Source organism: Sus scrofa, chromosome 14 (genome assembly GCF_000003025.6).
Source record: "Sus scrofa isolate TJ Tabasco breed Duroc chromosome 14, Sscrofa11.1, whole genome shotgun sequence".
NCBI lineage: Eukaryota > Metazoa > Chordata > Mammalia > Artiodactyla > Suidae > Sus > Sus scrofa.
Genome location: NC_010456.5, coordinates 131435248 through 131456313, shown reverse-complemented (window position 1 = coordinate 131456313; position 21066 = coordinate 131435248). Strand labels below are relative to the sequence as shown.

Sequence of the window (21066 nt, the reverse complement as noted above, 5' to 3'; positions counted from 1 at the left end):
TGGGCCAACTTTATAGAAAAGGAAATACAAATTCTACTAAACATTCAGAAAGATACATAATGAAAATTAAAACCACAATGAAATACCATTTCTCAGATTGGCAAAGATGGAACATTTTAGTACTATACTGTCAGCAAGGATGTGGGGAAATTAGCATTTGCATATATAACATGGCTGTGGAAATACAAAACAGCACAGTTTCTATGGAAAACAGTTTTGTGCTATAAAATTAAAACCCTTATACTCAACAATTCCAATTCAAGGAATTTATTTTAGACATACTCACAAGTGATGTATATACAAGAGTGTTTCCTTTTTTTTTCCATCTTTTTAGGGCCACGCCCACAGCATGTTGAGGTTCCCAGGCTAGGGGTCTGATGGGAGCTACAGCTGCCGGCCTATGCCTCAGCCACAGCAACACCAGATCTGAGCCGCTTCTGCGACCTACACCACAGCTCACAGCAACGCCGGATTTGCAATAGGTTTACTAGGTTATCATATAAAATACATTTTTTGCTATGGGTTGTAGTAAAAAAAATTGAAAAACACTTTAAATTTTAACCTCTATTGAATTTTGGATTTTAAAATTTAGAGAAGAGACTTTTGAAATTTTTTTTGATATTTTTATTATTGATATTATTTTATTTTGATGTTTCTGAATATTTTCACTAAGTGATTTCGTATAATATGTACTATTTGTACTATCTGTTTATTGTCTGCCAAATTACCCTTAGGTGAATAAATTTTTTCTTTAGTATCTGTTGTGTAGTCTTTGTTTTCTGTTTGGGGTTCATGATTGGGTTATAAATATATGAATTATTTTTTTTTTCTGAAATAGAGTGAAGAAAATTTAGACGATTATTATCACAAACATTTCCCTGAAATTCCTATAATTTAAAAAAATTTCTCTTCAATTACATTTATCATCCTAGATTGCTCATGGAAGAATGTTGACAAGATAGTACTTTTTAATATATTAGAATGGAATGAATATTGATCAGCTAAGTCCACATATTTAAAAAATAGTGACTAAGGATAGGGAAATTCCATTTGGAAAGTAAGTTTACTTCATATGTAAATTATAATGTTCTCATATACAAAAAGAAATTTCACTTTGTTATTAACTAGCATTTAAGAGAAAACTTGCTTTCGAAGCTAGGTACTCTTAGCAATCACCTCAGCAAGAATCATATGTTAAATATTTCTTCCAAAAGAAAGTAGAAACTCAAATCTTCCACATCAGTTCAGGCATCCCAAATGGTGCTACATGACTTTTAGAGAGCCTTTTAATCAAATGTGCATTCTTGAGATGGGAAAGCAATTACTGATAGGGTCAACTAGTATTTACAGTAAAGCTGTTTCTGGTTGCCTTCATTTAAATTTGTGATTAAAACCTTTCCTGGAATTCTGGAGCCTTGTAGCCAGGAAGTTACTGTGTTAGTAATGGCTGTGGCTTTTTTCTTCACTTCTCTTTAGGGTCAGTATAGGCCGTCTGATTTGCTGTGTCCTGAGACCTATGTTTGGGTACCCATTGAGCAGTGTCTGCCTTCACTTGAGAACTCCAAGTACTGCCGTTTCAACCAGGATTCAGAAGCAGGTATGTTTGGAGCAGAGGTTGGCTTTGTTTTAGAGTCCGCATATGTGGCTGTGGCCCTTAACAGGATCCAGGTGGCTTTTTATATAGTGTAGAATGTGCATGTGTGTGTTTCTAAGATAGAGGAAGATCCCACATGTGCATGCACACACAACACTCACACACACAGTTTTGCAAAAGCTCATGTGCTTGTGCTTCTTACTGACCCAGCCTCTTCCATTTGGATAGTTTTTACATGCTTTGGGGGCTGACCCTGGTATACTGTTGTTACTTTTACAACTATCGCAGTTCATAAAAATTATTCACTAGATTATCTAGCCAATGTAGAGAAGATAGAAATACTGACCAGTTGGGCTAAATAAAGTTGTGGAAAGGTTTCACAGGGTCGACAGGCTGTATGGGTTTTTGGTGATACTTCCTTGCCTTCTTGCGTCTCTGGTGCTGCTGCTTTTCCGTCCTTTCTTCCATCTCCTGCCCGGAATAGTCCCAGCCATGCTCTGTTATTATTCCCCTTTGGACACTGTGCACTGGTAGCGGGTACAGACACTATAAAAGCACAGCCCTGAGTCAGACCTCCTGCATTTAGACCCCTGCTCCATCATGAGCTGGTAAACAGGGTGTCTGCCCTGAGGCAGTTTAATAATCTCTCTGGCCTCAGATTCCAGGCTTTCAAAATTGAGATAATAGTAAGACCGCTCATATTGAGCTCTAATGAGGATTAGAGTAAAACAAACACGTTGAGAGTAGCTGGTGGTTGTTGGACAAGTCAGGACACTGCATCCCATGGATGTCAGATGTTTCGTCAGCATTTGCCTTTATTGCTCTGATCCCTCTCTTCGAAAAAGCACGCAGCTCTGTTCACCCGCATCACCTGAGCCCCACTCTCAGTCACAGCCATTCTCCCCCACAGCCCACCCCACCTTCACTGCGCGTCTCTGTGGCTTTGCTCATGAGGCGCAAGTTGTGCTGCTCTCCGGGCTCTGTGATGCGTTGCATTAGTTGCACTGCCTGTTGTCTTTCGGATCTGAAGTTCCTGGATGTGCAGTGTGTACTTGCTTGGCCTTTGTGTCCTCACAGCCCGGCATCTCCTCTGGCGGGCTGTGAGGACACAAAGGCCAAGCAAGTACACACTGCACATCCAGGACCTAAGAAGTATGGCAGGCATACTTCTTGGGAATGCAGTGTTTTCCTGGTGGCCACCTGCAGTCTCGTCTCAGTTTATGGGGAAAAGGGAAAAGAGAAATGGGAAGGTCAGGAGAAGGAAATAAATGTAAAAATCAAATAGGAAGACGAAGGGGGCAAGGGAAGAAACGCAGTCATTTCTTCTAAGATGTGCTTCCCCGCCCCCCTCCCACACAAATCAGTTTTTTTTGCTCATAAAAGGAAATTGGTTCATGTGCCCATTAGATATGTTATAAAGCTGTTAGGAAATCAGGAGTGGGCACTTCTTACACATGATGATACTTAAGAATCTGATGAAGTGCGGCCGTAGAGACCCAGCTGACTCATATGCCAGGCACCCGGGGTTAGCTCTAGATTTTCTAGGTAGAACAACCAGAGCTTTCTCGTTCCTGCACCTTAAGTTATTAATCATACTTTCATTCTAAGTTCTGTTTCATTGATCAAAGCGATTTTTTTGCTTAAAAATAATTATTGGATGTGTCAGTTTTGGAGTCGGGCTCAAAGTAAAAGGCAGTTTAGTCCTTTAGAGGAAAGCACACATAGTTGACCTTGAACAGCTGGAGGGTTAGGGGTGCCAACCCTCTGCCCAGCTGAAAATTCACATATAGCTTAGAGTTGGCCCTTTGTATCCACATCCTTGGATTCAGCCATCCTTGGATTATGTGGTACTTTAGTACTGAAAAAAATCAGTGAGTGGACATAGTTCAAACCCGTGTTGTTCAAGGTCAACTGTACTTATCCACTCCATCCCCTCAAAACTTTTTCCCTTCATCTTTTCTCAAGGCCAGGTCAGAGCCAGTGTGAAAACCACTGAACATCGTGTTGTATTGCTTCATGTTCATACATAAAAATTAATCTTTATTAGTTCCTTCTAACTGAATAATGATCTTCAATTGATTTCTGACTCCCAAACTTAAAACACAATTTCACCTTTATTTTTTCCTTCTTGATCTGTTTTAAAGGCTGCTTCTCTTCTTAGGTAATACTTGAGGATTTAAGCACTCACAGACTCTCCCTGTTTTATAAAGTTAAAAAGGTGGCTGAATGATTTCTGTGTACTGAATGGACATTCAAGTAAAGATTCATTGATGTTAATGTATTTTGAATTCATTTCCCAAAGTAAAAGCACTAATGAGCATTTCGTGGCAAAGAAAATGCAGGTTTTGTCAAGTATGTACTACCCCACTGGTGAGTGAGGAATATATAGTGTGTTCTTGTCCTGTAATCTGTTAAGTTCCATTTCTTATGGCAATAGCTTTAGCTCTTAATAGTCATTGTTTAGAGTTCATTTACAAAAGTCAGGGGAGTTAATTTCTTTGATAATAGTGCTTCGAAGAAAATGAAGATCCTTTTCCATATGCTAAATCTTTGGAACTTTCAAGAGAACACCATACAGTTTTATCAGTATTGAATATCACAGTCCAGAGACTATTTGAAATCAGACTTGTATCCTGTGGTTTTAGGAAATTAAAATGCAGTTACATGCTGGAATGTATTGAGCATGCTGTGAAACATGGTCATTTGAGATTTAAATGGCAATCTGTGAGAAACAGTTCTCTTCTCCGGGGCCAGTTTTACTTTTTCATGACCCAAACTCTGACTCCGGAAATACACCGCTTAATATGGGCAATATTGTGAGTCGGCATGGTGCTCTTTGCACTAAATCTTGTTTCCCCTTTCAGCTGTTGTGTGGTTAAATTACTCTGCAGAAGGCACAGCTGATCACCATAGGTGTCTGTAAAGCAGACTTTGGCTACAAGGTGCATCCGTGGCCACTTGCAAGAAAAATTACATTTTCCCCCATCCTGAATTTCTGGGAACGTCTGGAAATCCTATTCTTTCTTACTCTTAAACTCCCTCTCTCCTCCAACCCTGCACATTTGGAGATATGAGTTCAATAGTTAAATTTGCTCAGCTAAGGAGTCGGCATAACAATAAAAACCTCTTGTATTAACTGCTTTGCGGTACCATGGGCGGAGGGGCTGGCAAACTAGAGCAACTTGGAAAATTTTAAAGAAATCCTTTTGTTCATAAATAGGTCTTTTGTCTTTCACTTGAGGACCTCTGCTATTATAAATAACAGATTTCAAAAGTTTCTCAAATGATTTTTAGTAAGTGTGGTAGATTGCTTTTTAAATTGATAGCTGGATATGTATTGATTGCAAAAACTCTGCATCACAGTTAAATCTTACTTTTTTGGTTTAAATTACTTAAAAAAATATATTTATTGGAGGAGTTCCCATTGTGGTTCAGCAGGTTAAGGACCCAAAGTTGTCTCTGTGAGGATATGGATTCTATCCCTGGCCTCACTTAGTGGGTTAAGGATACGGCATTGCCATAAACTGTGGCATAGGTCATGGATGCAGCTCAGATCCAGTGTTGCCGAGGCTGTGGCGGAGGCCTCAGCTGTAACTCCCATTCGACCCCTAGCCTGGAAATTACCATATGCTGCAGGTGCAGCCATAAAAAGGAAAAAAAAAATTAATTGAAGCACTACTAGAAAATTTATTCAAATGTATAAAACCACTACTAAGAAGAAAATTAAAATGACCTATAGTCTTGGAGTTCCCATCGTGGCTTAGCAGTAATGAACCTGACTGGTATCCATGAGGACATGGGTTTGATCCCTGGTCTCGCTCAGCGGGTTAAGAATCCAGCGTTTCCTTGAGCTGTGGTGTAGATCGCAGATGCGGCTCAGATCTGGCATTGCTGTGGCGTAGGCTGGCAGCTGCAGCTCTAATTTAGCCCCTAGCCTGGGAACTTCCATATGCTGCTGGTGTGGTCCTAAAAAGCCAAAAAATAAATAAATACATAAATATATAAATAAATAAAAGACCTATAATCTTGTAATACAGCAGTAATAATCCTTGTTTATTTTTTTATGATCTCCTGATCTTTTTTTCTGTGCGTATATCTGTGTGTATTTTTTAAAAAAACAGGAATCATGCTTCACACTTTCGTTATTGTTTACTTAATACATAGTGTTACTTCTTACTTTTAGTAAAAACTACTTGACCACTTAATTTCGTCCATTTAGCAAACAAATGCCGCTACCCAGGTGACCGTTTCTAATACAGATACTTCACAAACATCATTGGAGGAGTAAACCAGATGTTTTGGAGTTGGTTTTAGAACATGATAAACTATGGTTTGATTTGATTCTTTAACGGCTCCACCCATGGCATATGGAAATTCCTGAGCCAAGGATTGAGTCCAGGCCAAAGCTGTGACCTGTGCTGCAGCTGCAGCAACACAGGATCCTTTGCAGCCTACTGCGCTGGCCCGGGGATCCATTCCATGAGCTGCCGCAGTTGAATTCTTAACCCATATGCCACAGCATGAACTCTGACTCCGAATATTGCACAGTAATATACTATTTTTGTTGGTAGGAAAATCCTTTTTGTTCTTGATTTACAAAAAGTTAAAACTTTCTTGAGCATATTCTGTTTCCCAAGTGCCGTCCTGTTTTCCCCTGCGTTACTTCAGTTTATACTCAGAGCGTAATTGAATTCTTCATTACTGACTCCCCCAGGTATTATTTATTGCAAAAATAATAGCTAATAACATTTTAATCAGAGATATAAAATGCTTTTTTTTTTTTTTTGTCTTTTTGCCATTTCTTGGGCCGCTCCCACGGCATACGGAGGTTCCCAGGCTAGAGGTCTAGTCAGAGCTGTAGCTGCCAGCCTACGCCAGAGCCACAGCAACGTGAGATCCGAGCCGCGTCTGCAACCTACACCACAGCTCACGGCAACGCCGGATCATTAACCCACTGAGCAAGGGCAGGGACCGAACCCGCAACCTCATGGTTCCTAGTCGGATTCGTTAACCACTGCGCCACGACGGGAACTCCATAAAATGCTTTTAAGTCAAGTATTGCTCTGTAATATTTTTGTAAGTACTTTTAGTATTTCTTGCAGGTGAGCTAATTAGAATAAAATTTATTTCTATTTCTACTTATAATTACAGAAATATACACTTTACCAAAGATCAGTCTCGATTTTACTCTCTTTTCCGTACATACTTGGAAGTGTTTACAAGAAGTTTCCTAATTTATCTATAAGTAAGTCGTAAATTATTAGCAAGGATATTGCATGTAAATTCACTATAAAAATAACAACCCCTCATTTTGGCTTAGTGCCTTTATGCATTTACCCAAGTTAGAGAATTTCTAGGACACCTAAAATCTTCCCAGCACTTGCTCAAAATCTAAACTAACACAAGAGGCTTTTTCCTAATTTGATCCCATCCCCTGAAACTCTGAGCCTCCAAACGGTGTCGTTTTATGTTGTTTCATTTGTCTCTTTTCTTCTGTCTTTACTCATCTTTCTACTTGGCTTGCCTGGTTCCCTGGCCTTGTTTCTCTACTCCTGCAGTTTCTGCCGTATAGACCCACAGAAGTAGCAAGTTTCTGTCACAGGTACCTCACTGTAACTGTGCCTGTGTGTGTGAAATAACCAGGTTCAGAAAGAGCCTTGTCCTGTATTGGCTTGCTTGGTTTCCGCAAGCCCGGTATCACATCCCGATGCTGTGTTTATTGTCCCTCTCAAGAGGACTTACCTCGGCCATAATGGCGTCATAATCCCAATGAGAAAGCAAATTTACCAAAACTGCTTAGGGCCCCTAAAAATGTGCTGCAGTGTAACATACCGTTAAGTGGACAATGGCTTTCTGAATTATTTGAGGTGTGGAATTAAATTTTTTTTTAGTAACTTCTGAGGGCAATTTTTTTTTCAAATTTAGATTTGAAGGTGGCCTACACATTTGAAGTTGCAAAGAGACTAATGTTGTGTTGAATACTCAGTGAATGCAAAGTCTTTATTGCCCGTAAAGATGGTGCTGTTGCATATGGCCGGATGGAGACAGAATTAACTGTAGCCAACTATGTGTCGTAAAGAAAGCAGGCATCAAACCAAGAAAGTTTCTTTGGAAGTTTGCTCTTATAATTTGGTGAATCTGGAGAATGTGCTTTGATATGGAAAATGGAGAAAGTAACAGTCTCCCCGTTTTTCAGTTTACCCCCTGTTCACTTGAAATAGCACCCTACTCTGTTATTCCATTTTCCGACGTAACCTCCTTTTCAGAGGCATCTTTTTTAATCTAAGTGTTAGTGTAGTGCTAATGTAACTCTTGGTTTAAAAATTAGAAACTAGATTTCCCTAGTTTGTGTGGTCCTTTAGTGAGGACACTGAGGAGTGGAAGAACAAGACTTTCTTACAGTATTTATGCGTAAGAGTGAAGTATCATGACATTCTAATGTTTGCATTTTCTATTAATAAACGTGAAGCTCAGACTTACTAAAGTAATCTCATTTTTTAAGAGTGTTTTTGTTGTTTTGTTTTGTTTTGTTTCCTTTTTAGGGCCACACCTGTGGCATATGGAGGTTCTCAGGCTATGGGTTGAATCAGACCCGCAGTTGCCGGCCTCCGCCAGAGCTCATGGCAATGCTGGATCTTTAACCCACTGAGCGAGGCCAGGGATCAAACCCACAACCTCATGGATACCAGTCGGATTCACTTCCACTGTGCCACGACAGGAACTCCATTAAGAGTGTTTTTAAAAGGCCAGTTTGGCAGAGAAATTTTTAAAATACTATTTTACAAGTTTTTACCAGCCATTCTTAGCTCAAGATAAAGCATGTATGTATGAGCAGCTAAGTCAGTGACTAAAAATTGTTAGAGCCTTGGCCAGAGGCAGACTGAAATTCCTCTGCAAGGGGTTGAAAAGCAGAGTTAAAATTTTGATTTAGCTATTAAAGAAGTATTTCTCTGATCGCTTTCTTTTTGTTTGTGGAATAGCTACAATTTTAAAAATAATTCTTTTTACAATCACCCAGTTTTTAATATAATTAATCCTATAATAAGTAATAAAAATTATTCCAGTATCATTCAAATAGGCTCAAAAAAATCATGATGCTTCAGAACATGTCTATAAGTGCTTGTTCTCCCTGGTGCGGCATCTGACTCTGCTACTTTGTTATATCATGAAGGGATTGTCCAAAATGTCAGCCGAAGAATAAAAATACAACCTATACCTGCTGTTTAAGTGCTGGCTGAACTGTGATATTCTGATGACTGTGAGACATCATCAATTTTAAGTCCTTTATTTTATGTACCAGTAAGAAAGAAAAAAATGTCGCCGCCAATCAGGCTGTGACTCTATCCGATGTAAAGTGCACTTGGGTTTCGGCAATGTCAGGATACATGAGGTGTGAATCTTGACACAGAGGAAGTGCGGTTCGGTCTGTGCACTACAATAGCCAGCAGAGCTGTGGCGTGTCTAGGAGAATTGTTTTTGTTAAGGAGCTTTGTGGCTTCTTAATTCTAGGCATGAAATATATTAGTGATGGAGTGTGCACTTATAATGAGAGTTGGAAGATATTGATTTCAAGTGCTTTTATGTAAAGTAAGATTACTCCCATTGATTGGTGATAATAGAATTCCTTTAATACTCTGGTCTAGGGACTTTAGACATTTAGAGAAGATGTACCTATTTTATAAGGATATTTTATCGTAATGAAAGTGAAAACTTTGTACTACTCCAAATCATTGAAATTCTGTAAACATTGTTGATCTCCATGCATTCTGGTTTTAAACACATTTCTAAAAAAATTGAACTTTGCCTGATGTTGAAGGCGGCAATAAAAATAGAGAATTTAAAAACTTTGCTTAGCCAGTAAATTTAATTGATGGAATGCTTAAAGATTAAATAAATGAAGGGGCAAAAGATACTATCTCAGGGTATTATCAAGCTTACCATCAGCCCTAAAATAATCTGCAACTGATTGAACATTTTCCTGCCTTGTGAGTTATCAGTAGGTATTCTTGCTTTAATAGGAAAAATTCTTAAAGATTTCTAGATGGTATATTTTGGAACCTGCATCATTTGCTATTAAATATAGTTCCTACTGGCTGTTGGAGAAACTGACTCACACGTACACAACAATCTGAAGTTTTCCCAAGTCATTCACACCCAACCTCAGTGTAAGAATAGAGTCTCTGCATTGGACGACAAGGTATTTTTAAACTGTTAGATTTTCTTTGGTGGATGTTAATATTCAGTCTCTGCAGAAAATTCAGCAAGCTGTAACATGAAGGTACGAGAAGATCTGTTTATTTTATGAGTGTTCTTTCATGTGTTGCTGGCAAAATGTTTTTAATGTAAACATGGAAACTGGGGTAGAATTCCCGTTATTGTAAGAAATGTATTTTCCTAATTGCCGTTCATTTGAAATCAGACATCATTTAGGGGAGTTGACGTGTTCATGCCTCTGTAAAGTATCCACTGATAATAAAGTGACATGTGCCTGAAAATGGGAAGGACAGTGTTGACAAGAGGGAAAGAATTAAGTTACTTGCTTTGCAGACCCCTATCAAAATGAGAAAACAACAGTAAAAATCTGAGCACTTCTAATCCTGAAGAGACTGTCTTAGCCTGGTTTCTTTCCAGGCTTGCATTTAGATGAAGCATAGGTTTGCATCTGGATGATTTGTTTGGGAAATTGTCTGGGGGAACAGGAGTAGGGACCAGGGGAGAGTGAATCAGGAAAGGAGGGAAAGAACAGAGAGATGTGTTCTTAGGTGAGCTGCCCCTTAAGGACTGGAGTTCCCTCCTTTCTAGAGACCTTCTGGTATGTTTCTCAGAATTGGCCACGCGAGGGACCAAAGGAAGAAGTTCGTGTCCGCTGGCCTCCATCCTCCACTGGCCGATGGTTGTCTCTCTGGGGGTTAGTGCCTCTGCACTTTCAGCCTGGACCTCCGCAGATGCAGAGCAGGCTTCTTCAGGCACAGCAGACTGCTGCCTTGAGAGGCAGGAAGCAAGAGACAGAGAGCTTGCCAGCCTGTCCTTTGCAGAACTGTGCACCGTAGTCACAGAGTGAGTGGGAGGTAAGGCCCACGGTTTTGAGAAGCAATCCCAAGAGATGTCTCATAGGAAGGATACAGAATGAGGTGGCATGTCTCTGATGTCAGTTGACCATGTCACTTGCATTAGGGCAGATAGAATAAGGACCACAAACATGAGAAAGTACACTCTTTAAAAAAGAAGAAAGAAAAAGGTAACAAGCTGAAATAGTGAGAGGAGCCAATCTAAGAATTAGAAACATAAATTTGAAGAATTCACTGAGGTTATTAAGCCAGGTGTTATGCTTTATGATGAGGCATAAATTACTCATCCCAGCCCTCAGGGAATTAAGCAAAGGACACTCTGGCTATTGTAGTAAAAATATAGCATGTTGGGGGGAATAGAAGATGCAGTTAATCCACCTAAGAGCGTCCTCAGCCCGGATTTGGGGGCGGGGAGGGAACACTTCCTGGATGAAGGAATCAAAGTTAGAATTTTTAAAGGGGACAGAATTTGAGAGCTATAGGCAGAGAAAACATATTCAGAAGGTCTGGGGAGCAGTGAACATAGCTAGTTTGGAGTGGAAATAGGCTAGGAAGAGGGGAGATGCAGCTGGCTAGTAAAGGACTTTGTAAATCAAGTGAATTCAGGTTTTTCTCCTGGAAGCCCTGGAAGGCCCTGGAAGGGTTTTCAGCACTGGAGTGACATCAGCAGATTGTCATTTCTGCTTCTCATGTGGACAACGGATGGGACCTAGGACTGGAGGGAGGGTTCTGCATGCAGTTCTCTGAGCTGAATGAAGTTGAGGGTGGCCTGGACCAGGATGGCAGCAGTTGGGAGCAGAGGGAGCGCACGGGTAATAAAGATATTCAGGAGGTGGGATCCCCAGGACTAGCTGGTTAATTGGGTATTGAGAGGGGGAGAGTTGTCAAGAGAGCTTTATCGACTCTGATAGGAGCTGAGTTAGTGCTGGTTCATTTCTGAAACAAAGAATGTGAAAAAGGAACAGATTTTCAGAGGAGGAAAAGAAAAGAGTTGTGCTTCAGACCTGTTGAATTAAAGGTGTTTGGAGAGCCTCCATCTTCCTCATCGTGGTGATTAGAAGATTAAAATTTCAGTTTTCATTTTAGGTGAAGCCAAGCAGTTTCAGATAGTGAACTCTCCACTCCAGGCCAGTCTTAGAAACGCCCTTTACACTGTGACATAGCACACGTTTCCGCGAATGCCTTCTCACAAACAAAATATGCTCAACAATCCTCGCTTGTACGATGCACTCTAGTGTTTTTGAATGTTGTAGTTTTATTATTTTTAATGGAATGCGCTTCATGGTGCACTACGCTGATTTCATAGCCATAGGTACCACCTACAACTTGAAAAACAACATTGGGGGAGAACTAAGAGATGAGTGGCCTGGACTCTCACTGCAGCTCTGCCACGGCTTCTGCTTTGGTAGCGGTGGCAGTGATTCATCTTCACAGTTTCTCCATTGCTCTCTCCTCTAAATCGGTATTCATCGGGCAAACAGCTGCTTAGACACCGAAGGGCGTTGGGATGGAGAGGACATATTAGAATATTCCTGTCACTGGAAGGACCTGTAGACATTACTAACGAGACATCTCACAGTTGTAGTGAGCCAGAGTCCTCTGCTGAGTGGCGGATGTTATCTGTATATAGTGGGTCCAGCCAGCCCGTGGCCCTAAAAGCTGAAGTTGGACCGAGGAGGGTGCAAGACAACCAAGTTACTGTCCCAGAGGCCATATTTGAATGACCAGTTACTATCCAAGACAGCTTTCAGTGGAGAGTTTCCGGGACACATATTTTAAGGCCGTATGATGAAATTCAAGTGCTTGAAATAATGGGCTCACTCATTAAAAACCTGAGGGAAGTTTTGGCTGTAGACGAGGCCTATGTAGGGAAGAAAAAAAGTAGTACAAGTTTAAAGGCATTTTTATTGAATTGTAGCTGTACCTTTCTGGACTTTCCTTTTCTGTTGCTACCAGGCCTCTCTTCTCTCTTAATTCTAGTGATACCAATAAGATGTCAGTTTTGCTCATGGTTTTCATTTTGTGTTTTATTCTTATGCGTATGCACATATATGGGCTGTGGGTAAGAAATGTCACCTATCAATTGATGGGGTGACAGATTGGTTCTTTTTCTCCTCTCCTCTGTTATAGTAGATATTTTACTGAAGTCTAATTTTATTGATCAAGTATTCCAAAGATTATGTCCCTAACTAGATATTTAACAGGAAACTGTCCAAAACTAAACAAAATTATATTCTGTATCACACAATAAAATCATTGTTTATCATGTGTGTTTGAGCAAACTATATAGTCATGTTTTATTTTTACTTTTTTTATTTTTTAACTCAGTAACTTTTATTACATTTATAGTTGTGCAGTGATCATCACAACCCAATTTTACATCATTTCCCTCCTAAACCCCCTGCCCACCCCCGACCCCCCAACCTGTCTCCTTTGGAAACCATAAGTTTTTCAGTCTGTGAGTCAGTGTCTGTTACGCAAAGAAGTTCACTGTGTCCTTTTTTTAGATTCCACATGTAAGCAATAGCATATGACGTTGGTGTCTCACTGTCTGACTAACCTCACTTAGCCTGACAATGTCTAGGTCCATCCATGTTGCTGCAAATGCCATTATTTCTTTCCTTTTAATGGCTGAATAGTATTCTGTTGTGTATGTATACCACATCTTCTTTATCCACTCCTCTGTCAAAGGGCATTTGGGTTGTTTCCATGTCTTGGCTATTGTATAGAGTGCTGCAGTGAACATTGGAATGTGTCTGTCATCTCGAGTCATGGTTTTCTCTGGATAGATGCCCAGGAGTGGGAATGCTGGATCAAATGATAATTCTATTTTTAGTTTTTTGAGGAATCTCCATACCGTTTTCCACAGTGGTTGCGCCAATTTACATTCCCACCAAGAGTGTAATAGGGTTCCCTTTTCTCCACACTCTCTCCAGCATTTATTGTTGGTAGACTTTTTGATGATGGCCGTTCTGCCTGGCATATGCCTTATTTTTAAAGTAACTTCACTTTTGTTGTTTGCAGTGTAACTGTCTTTGTCTACCCAGTGTTTGGATTCCCCAGATGTGTCTGCCTTTTGAGAAAGATAAGACCCTAAAGGCTTGTCTCCTTGGACAAACTCTGGACTGAAGTACTATGCCTGTTGGTTTTATTATGCAGTCAGAGATACTTTTTAAAAAATATTTCACTCTAAATAAACACTATTTGATTACACTAGGAAAATCTAAATAAAGACAGTTGTGTTTTCTTTTAATTCTTTGTTTAGCTCTCTCAGTGTCAAGTTGCCTAGATAATTTCTTTGCAGAGAACAGCCAAGTTGTTTAATGCAGTAGTCTGAGCCTTGGTGTCAGGAACTCTGAGTTCTAATTTCACATTTAGATCTAAGTTAAGTTCTCTTCTTAAAGAAGAAAATCTCTCTTACTCACCTTTCCATAGAGTAGGGTGTGAAGTGTGACAATTTCTTATGAAAGAATGTAATGAAAGTGCTCCAGAGGGCTTGGTAATAACACTTGTGATTAAACTTTCTCATCCGCAGTTTTCTCACCTGCTAACTGTATGCCTTATCAATCCAAAGCAAATTTTGCCCTTATGGGAGCTTTGATCTTCATTTTAAAGGAATGCCAGGTAATTCCTCCAAACTATGAATAAAACCAGAGGAAAATGTTCCAGGTTAATAAAGTTAGAGGGTATGGGGAGCAGGAGGGAATTAGATACTGTGATATACTGACTAGATGTAAATAGGTGTGTTTGAACTGGTTTATTACTAAATTTGCATTATCTTTGTCCTTTAAAATAATGGATAACGTTTTCAGGAAAGTCTCATGGAGTCTAGTGATTACACATTGAACTGTATTTTAATATCTCTTTTAAAAAACACCCTATTGTTGAATCCATTTTGTGACTCTTGATAAAACAAAGGTTCTTTTGCAATGCAGTTAATCAGTCAGTATTTTACATTCTCGTTGTAAAAATTGAGATTTTTGAACATGTTTTCTTAAAGCACTTAAACTGCATTCAGGAAGACAAGAAAAAGCAGAAGGGGCCATTTAGTTCACGTGCACTTTTTGAATGTGCCACTCTTGCTAGAGTTTGCTTTGGGAGGTAGTCCTGGCTTTAAACTACAACCTGCAGCCATTTCTTTCATAACTATTTACCTGTATTAGTGATCGAAGACCTATAAAGTAAGTACTTGGGATACAGGACAAGTTCTTAAAAGATTTATTTTAAACCTGAAAAACCTGGAATTTAGAAAGTCTCAAGTTCCAGGGCTTGTGAATGTGTAGCTGAGCAGCATGAAGACAGGTCTTGGCTTCTGTGTCAGAATCTGTCAGAGCTGAAGCGGGGTGCACAGGAGAGAGTCCAGGAATGGCCTGAAACAGGCAGTCTCTGCTGCTCTTGTGGTCCAGAGGTTTCATATGTTGATGGTAGAATTTTGCCCTGACTTGATTGCTGGTTAGCTTGCGTATTTAATGATAAGAAAGGGGTTTTAATGTTCTTTATTATAGTACCCCTACATCTTTTCATTGCTAGAACATTTTGCTTCAAAGTAGACATTTTCAGTTAAATGTAATGAAATGAAAATTAAGAGCATTAGGTCATTTGGGGAGATTTGAGTCACAGGTAGCAAATAGATTCCATGCTAATATAAGCACACGTGAACTAATGAAAGCACCACAGAAGCCCTGGAAGGACATGGAGCTGGACTGGTAGTACCAAAAAGGGATAGGAGAGTCTAATAAAGACTAAAACACACACACACGAAACCGTGCATAGCTGTAAGAGTCTGAAAGAAAACATTCTTCCTTTGAGCAAGAGGATAATACCCTGGAAGATAAGTGGTAAAGCTTATTATTCAGTTTCATGCTTTTTGTCTATCACCTTGGAGAGGGGAGTTTGCTTGGTACAAGTGGGTTGCATGTGCCACTGTAGTATCCGGAGAATAACAGTGCAATTCAGACACTCTGGTGATTATGCTCATTGAATTGGGGACTGGTAACCAGCAAGGCTTCTGAGCGTCAGCAAAGCAACTTGTAGCTTGTGGCTGTCTCAAAAGTATCTGTAAATTCTGCACAGGCAGTGGACTTTGGCTTGATTCACTGTCGGGTTTGGACACAAATTCCTCTCTTCAAACAAATCATCAGTTAAGCTTTGCCAGTTACTGAAAGATCTGGAGTACGGGTATTTTCTACATAGTGTCTTTGTTTCTGGGATTCTCGGCCTCTCTGGAGAAGCAGACATGGACATGGTCCAGGATGTGAGGCGGAGACGGAGCCTTTCCTTCCAAATAAGCCCAGGGCATTTTTGACAGGTTGTTTGCATTAGCATCATTTCCTTACATTTTATTGTGGTCAATTAATGGGAATTTTATGAAGATTTCGGATGCCATTCTTGTTGTAAAAAGGGATCAACACAGAGCACAATTTAAAGCTATTGTGTGTGACCAGGTTAATTTTAACATCTATAACAAATACAAAAATGAAGGAAAATAATCCAAGAATGATTTAATTTGAGAATTCAGACACTGAGTAATAAAAACATGTGGTGCTAATTAACAAGAGGGTTGATAAAAGTCGGGTAGCTGCTCTGAAGATCGGTCTCCGTTGCTTGTCTCCGGAGAGTGTGACACGGCGCTGCGTGTCTCCAGTGTCCAGGGATGCAGCGTTTGGGCGCCCGTTGGGTTCCCACCCTTAAGGAGTTTACTGTCGGGTTGGGAAGGCCATCCACATATAAAATGATAGAGTAGCTATAATATTATTCCTGTAAATAAAAGCGACAAATGCTGCTTTTGAATGAAAAAGCACCATTTTTGATGGATGTGTTAAGTGGCTTACTTGTGATAATCATTACATGATATATATGTATATCAAAATCTCGGTTTTAACCTTAGGTCCAGTTGGCCCTTGGACGTCGTGGGTTTGAACTGGGCATGTCCACTTAGATGCGGGTGCTTTTCGGAAGTAAATACTTCGGTACAGCACTATCCAGGGTTGGCTGAATCTGAGAATGGGAAGCCTCGGATACAGACGAGGGACAACTCCAAATTATATTTGGATTTTTGACTGTTGCAGAGGGTTAGTTAACCTAACCTGTGCTTTCTTCAAGGGCAACTGCATATATTATTTCTGTTTTTATTTGTCAAATATACCTTAATAAAACTGGAGGGAAAAGCACCATTCTTAGGCGGTTATAATTAAGGAGAAGCTAAATTGACATTAAAATGTCTTACAGGAACAAATTGCTGAAATTTTTAACTATGTTTTCCCAAGCAAAGTTAAAAGAAGAATAAAATGCATTTTCCTTCTTGTTTTCAAGCCTTGAGCTTACTGCTCTTTCCATTTTATTCTCTAAATTGTAAGACTAGATAGAAGTGAGTGGAAATGTAAAAATCTTTGCATTTTTTACAAAGCACATAAGAGTTACATTTTCTCTAATTTGTTGTATAAAGGATTTTGGAAACTTTTACTGTCACTATTAACTCTGTGCATTGGCCGTGGCACTCCTTCTGTTGTTTGGGATTAAATATAAAACATTAAGTATGTTTCATGTCTTGAGTACGAAAACCTTTAGAATCCAGGATAAGCCAGATTATGGCTGGTGAATCTGGGGCCAGAAGGGGAGCTCCCTGTAACCTTTCTTCCTAGGTGAGCTTACCTGTTTGTTTCAAACATAGTTGATAACTTAATCCTTCAGATCAGCATTACTTTGGCGTTCAGAGAATCACTACAATCGGGAGAGATGGCAGTGTGTAACTTGCCTTCACCTCTCAACCTTTTGGGATGATTTTTGAAATATCTAATTTGATATTTTGTTTTTGTCTTGTGGCTTTTTTTTCCTGACCGCCTTGGTTTCATTTGCTTGCGTTAAATATTCCTTTAATTAGAATTTTTTCATAAGGTTAAACTAGGTTAGGTGCTGTTCTTATGGATACCCAGGTTTGCTTTAAAGGTTTGGGTGTTTGGAGTTCCCGTTGTGGTGCAGTGGGAACGAATATGATGGTATCCACGAGGATAAGGGTGCGATCCCGGGCCTCGCTCAGTCGGTTAAGGATCTGCATTGCCACTGCAGCTGATCGACCCCTAGCCTGGGAACTTCCATATGCTGCATGTGCGGCCCTAAAAAAGGGAAAAAAAAAGGTTTGGGTGTTTTTCTAAGAAATTTTAGACATTCATTCATTCGTTCATTGAAAAGATAGTCTGAAACAGTGAATGTGGAAAGTCTCCTTTTGAGGTTGCTCTTAATTTGCAGTGAATAAATGAAATTTAAGAAATTATTTTTCAGTTAAGGAAGTATCTTATAGTTCCCTCCCACTTATCTTGAATAATACATTATTAAAAATAAAGAACGAGTTATTAAATCATATAGACATTAAAATTTGGCTCTGTTGATCAAAGCATTTGGTTTATAGCACTGTTTGAATTTTAAACCGAAAAGAAGTAATTGGTCTTTAGGTTTGAAAGCAGACAGATAGTCTTGACATGATACATAATGAAACCTGAAATATTTTAAGTTTATACATAAGGTACTACAGTTTTGCTTTTGCTTATAAAAGTCAGTAAAATCCTGAAATACTACCTTTGCCTTCTAATCCGAGAGATTATTAGAGACTTTTATGCTAAAATGTCTAAACTGTGAAGACATGGCCCAAGAACATCCTAGATATCTTACTACGTTTCCTGTGTGAGCTCTCCCCCTCTCTTCTCCTCCCTCCTTCCCTTTCTTTTTCCTCTCAGGTATAGCGATGTGTTGTCTCTTTCTCTCTTTTTAATTTTTTTCTATTTTTACTTGTTTTAATGATTTTTTATTTTTCCCATTAGAGCTGGTTTACAGTGTTCTGTCAGTTTTCTACTGTACATCAAGGTGACCCAGTGACACATACATGCTACATTCTTTTTTCTCACGTTACCATGCTCCATCCTGCTCCATTGCCAGTGACTGGATACAGTTCCCAGTGCTGCACAGCATCTCTTTCTTAATGTGTCAAATAGTCACAGTCCGTTCCTTCTTACTGCTTCCTGACGTGGTTAATGGACCACAGTTTATTTAACCATTCACCTGCTGGAGGACATCAGGGTTGTTTCCAAGTTAAGACTATCACCAAAAAAAAAAAAAAAAAAAAAAAATTGCTATGAACGTGTTATACAGGTTTTTGTCTAGACTTCTGTTTTTGTTTCTCTGGGATAAATGCCTAGGAGTATAATTGCAAAAGTTGTATGTTTTTTAGGAAGCTGCCCAAGTATTTTCCATTTAATTGTTGCCAGCTAAATGCCAAACATTTCCAAAGTGGCTGTATGTAGAGTTTTGTATTACCAGTAACAAAGTATCAAAGATGCAATTTCTTCTACTAACATTGGGGTTTGTTACTGTTTTTAAATTTAGCTGTTCTAATAGGTAGCTAGTGGTATCTCACTATGGTTGTATTTTGTGTTTCTCAAGGATGTTGAAAACCTTTTCTGGAGCTTGTTTATCACCTGAACATTCCCTTCTGTGAAATGTATTCTCATGTCTTTTGTGCGTTTTCTAAATGGATAGTTTGCTTTTGTATTCTTGAGTTATTTTTTAAATGATTTTTATTTTTCCCATTATAGTTGCTTTAAAGTGTTGTGTCAGTTTCTGCTGTACAACAATGACACAGGCACACATACACATTTTTTTCTCACATCATGCTCCATCCTGTTCCATCGCAAGTGACTAGATACAGTTCCCTGTGCTATACATACAGCAGGATCCCATTGCTTATCCACTCCAGAAGTAATAGTTTGCATCTATTTACCCCAAACTCCCAGTCCATCCTACTCCCTCCCTCTCCCCCTTGGCAACCGCAAGTCTGTTTTCCAAGTCCTTGAGTTTACTTTCTGTTATCGCTGAGTAATGAAAGTCCTTTCTCTAACTCTAAACAAATCCTTATCAGCTTGTCTTTTCATCCCTTTAACAGGGTCTTTCACAGAGCAGAAGTTTTAATTTTGATGTAGTCCAATTACGATTTTTTCTTTTATGTGCCTTGCTAACAGTGTTTTGTCTAAGAACTCCTCACTAAGCACTAGGTCTCAAATAACTTTTAAAAGTTCCATACTTTTGGAGTTCCCGTCGTGGCGCAATGGTTAACGAATCTTGGGAACCGTGAGCTTGCGGGTTCAATCCCTGGCCTTGCTCAGTGGGTTGAGGATCCAGTGTTGCCGTGAGCTGTGGTGTAGGTCACAGACACGGCTCAGATCCTGTGTTGCTGTGGCTGTGGTATAAGCCGGCGGCTACAGCTCCAATTAGACCCCAAGCCTGGGAACCTCCATATGCTGCAGGAGCGGCCCTAAAAAGACAAAAAGACCAAAAAAAAAAAAAAGAAAAACTTCCATGCTTTTACATGTAACATTTAAATTTATGATCCATTTAAACCAACTATAGTTGGTTTACAGGGTTGTAACAATTTCTGCTCTACAGTTCACTCTAAGTCTTTTAATTCTGGTATGGGATGTGAAGTAAAGGTCAAGGTTTAATTTTTAGCCTTTGGGTGTATAATTGTTCCAACACCTCCGAAAAGATTCTTCTTTTGTTCAGTTGTTGGGGTTTTTTGGTTTGGTTTGGTTTTGTGTCACAAATTGGTTGGCCTGTTTCTAGACTCTCTGTTCTATTCTGTAGATCCGTATGTCTGCCCTGTGCCGACACTATAGCCTTGATTAGTGTGGCTGTATAACAGGCCTTACAAATTGGGTAGAATTATACTTCGCCACCTCTTTTCTTTTTCAGAACTGTTTTAGCTCTTCTGGTTCCTTTGTGTTTCCATAGAAATTTTAGAATAATCTTGTCTATATCTATAAAAGTACTGGCAGGATTTTGAGAGGAATTTTATTAAATCTAAATATCAATTTGAGGAGAATCGATCGCTTCATGTAAGTCTTTCTTACTATAGTTGGTTTACAGGGTTGTAACAATTTCTGCTCTACAGTTCACTCTAAGTCTTTTAATCCATAAAATGGATTATCCACTTACTTAGATCATCTTTGATTTTTTAATTAGCATAAAATGGCTTTTTTTAAACTTCGATTTTTTTCATCAGTGTTTCATAGTTTTCAGCACACAAGTCCTGTACATGTTCTTTTTAGACTTACAAATAAGTATTTTTTAAGCCATCATACATGGTGTTATGTTTTTTATTTCACTTTCCATGTTTATTGTTAGTATACTGAAATACACTTCATCTTTTAAAATTATTTATATCGTGACAAAATATACGTAACATAAAATTTACCGTTTTAACCATTTTTAAGAATATAGTTTAATGTCATTAAATACATTCACATTGTTGCGCAGCCATCGCCCCATTTATCTCTGTAATCTTTTTCATCATCCCATTTTGAAATTCTGTACCCATTAAACATTAACTCCCCGTTCTTCCTTCCCCCAGCTCCTGGC

At 39.2% G+C, this 21066-nt stretch overlaps 1 protein-coding gene across 13 annotated transcripts in view; it reads left to right on the top strand.

Moving 5' to 3' along the window:
* Positions 1-21066, top strand: part of ATE1 (arginyltransferase 1) — a 198425-nt gene that overhangs the window by 124130 nt on the left and 53229 nt on the right. For 8 of the 13 annotated variants that reach the window (XM_021073566.1, XM_005671511.3, XM_021073567.1 and 5 more), the window contains one exon: positions 1477-1597. The exons of the other annotated variants lie outside the window; for them this stretch is intronic. In XM_021073566.1, the coding sequence (XP_020929225.1) occupies positions 1477-1597 (121 nt within the window). The remainder of the gene's footprint in view (positions 1-1476; positions 1598-21066) is intronic. 13 annotated transcript variants of the gene reach the window in all.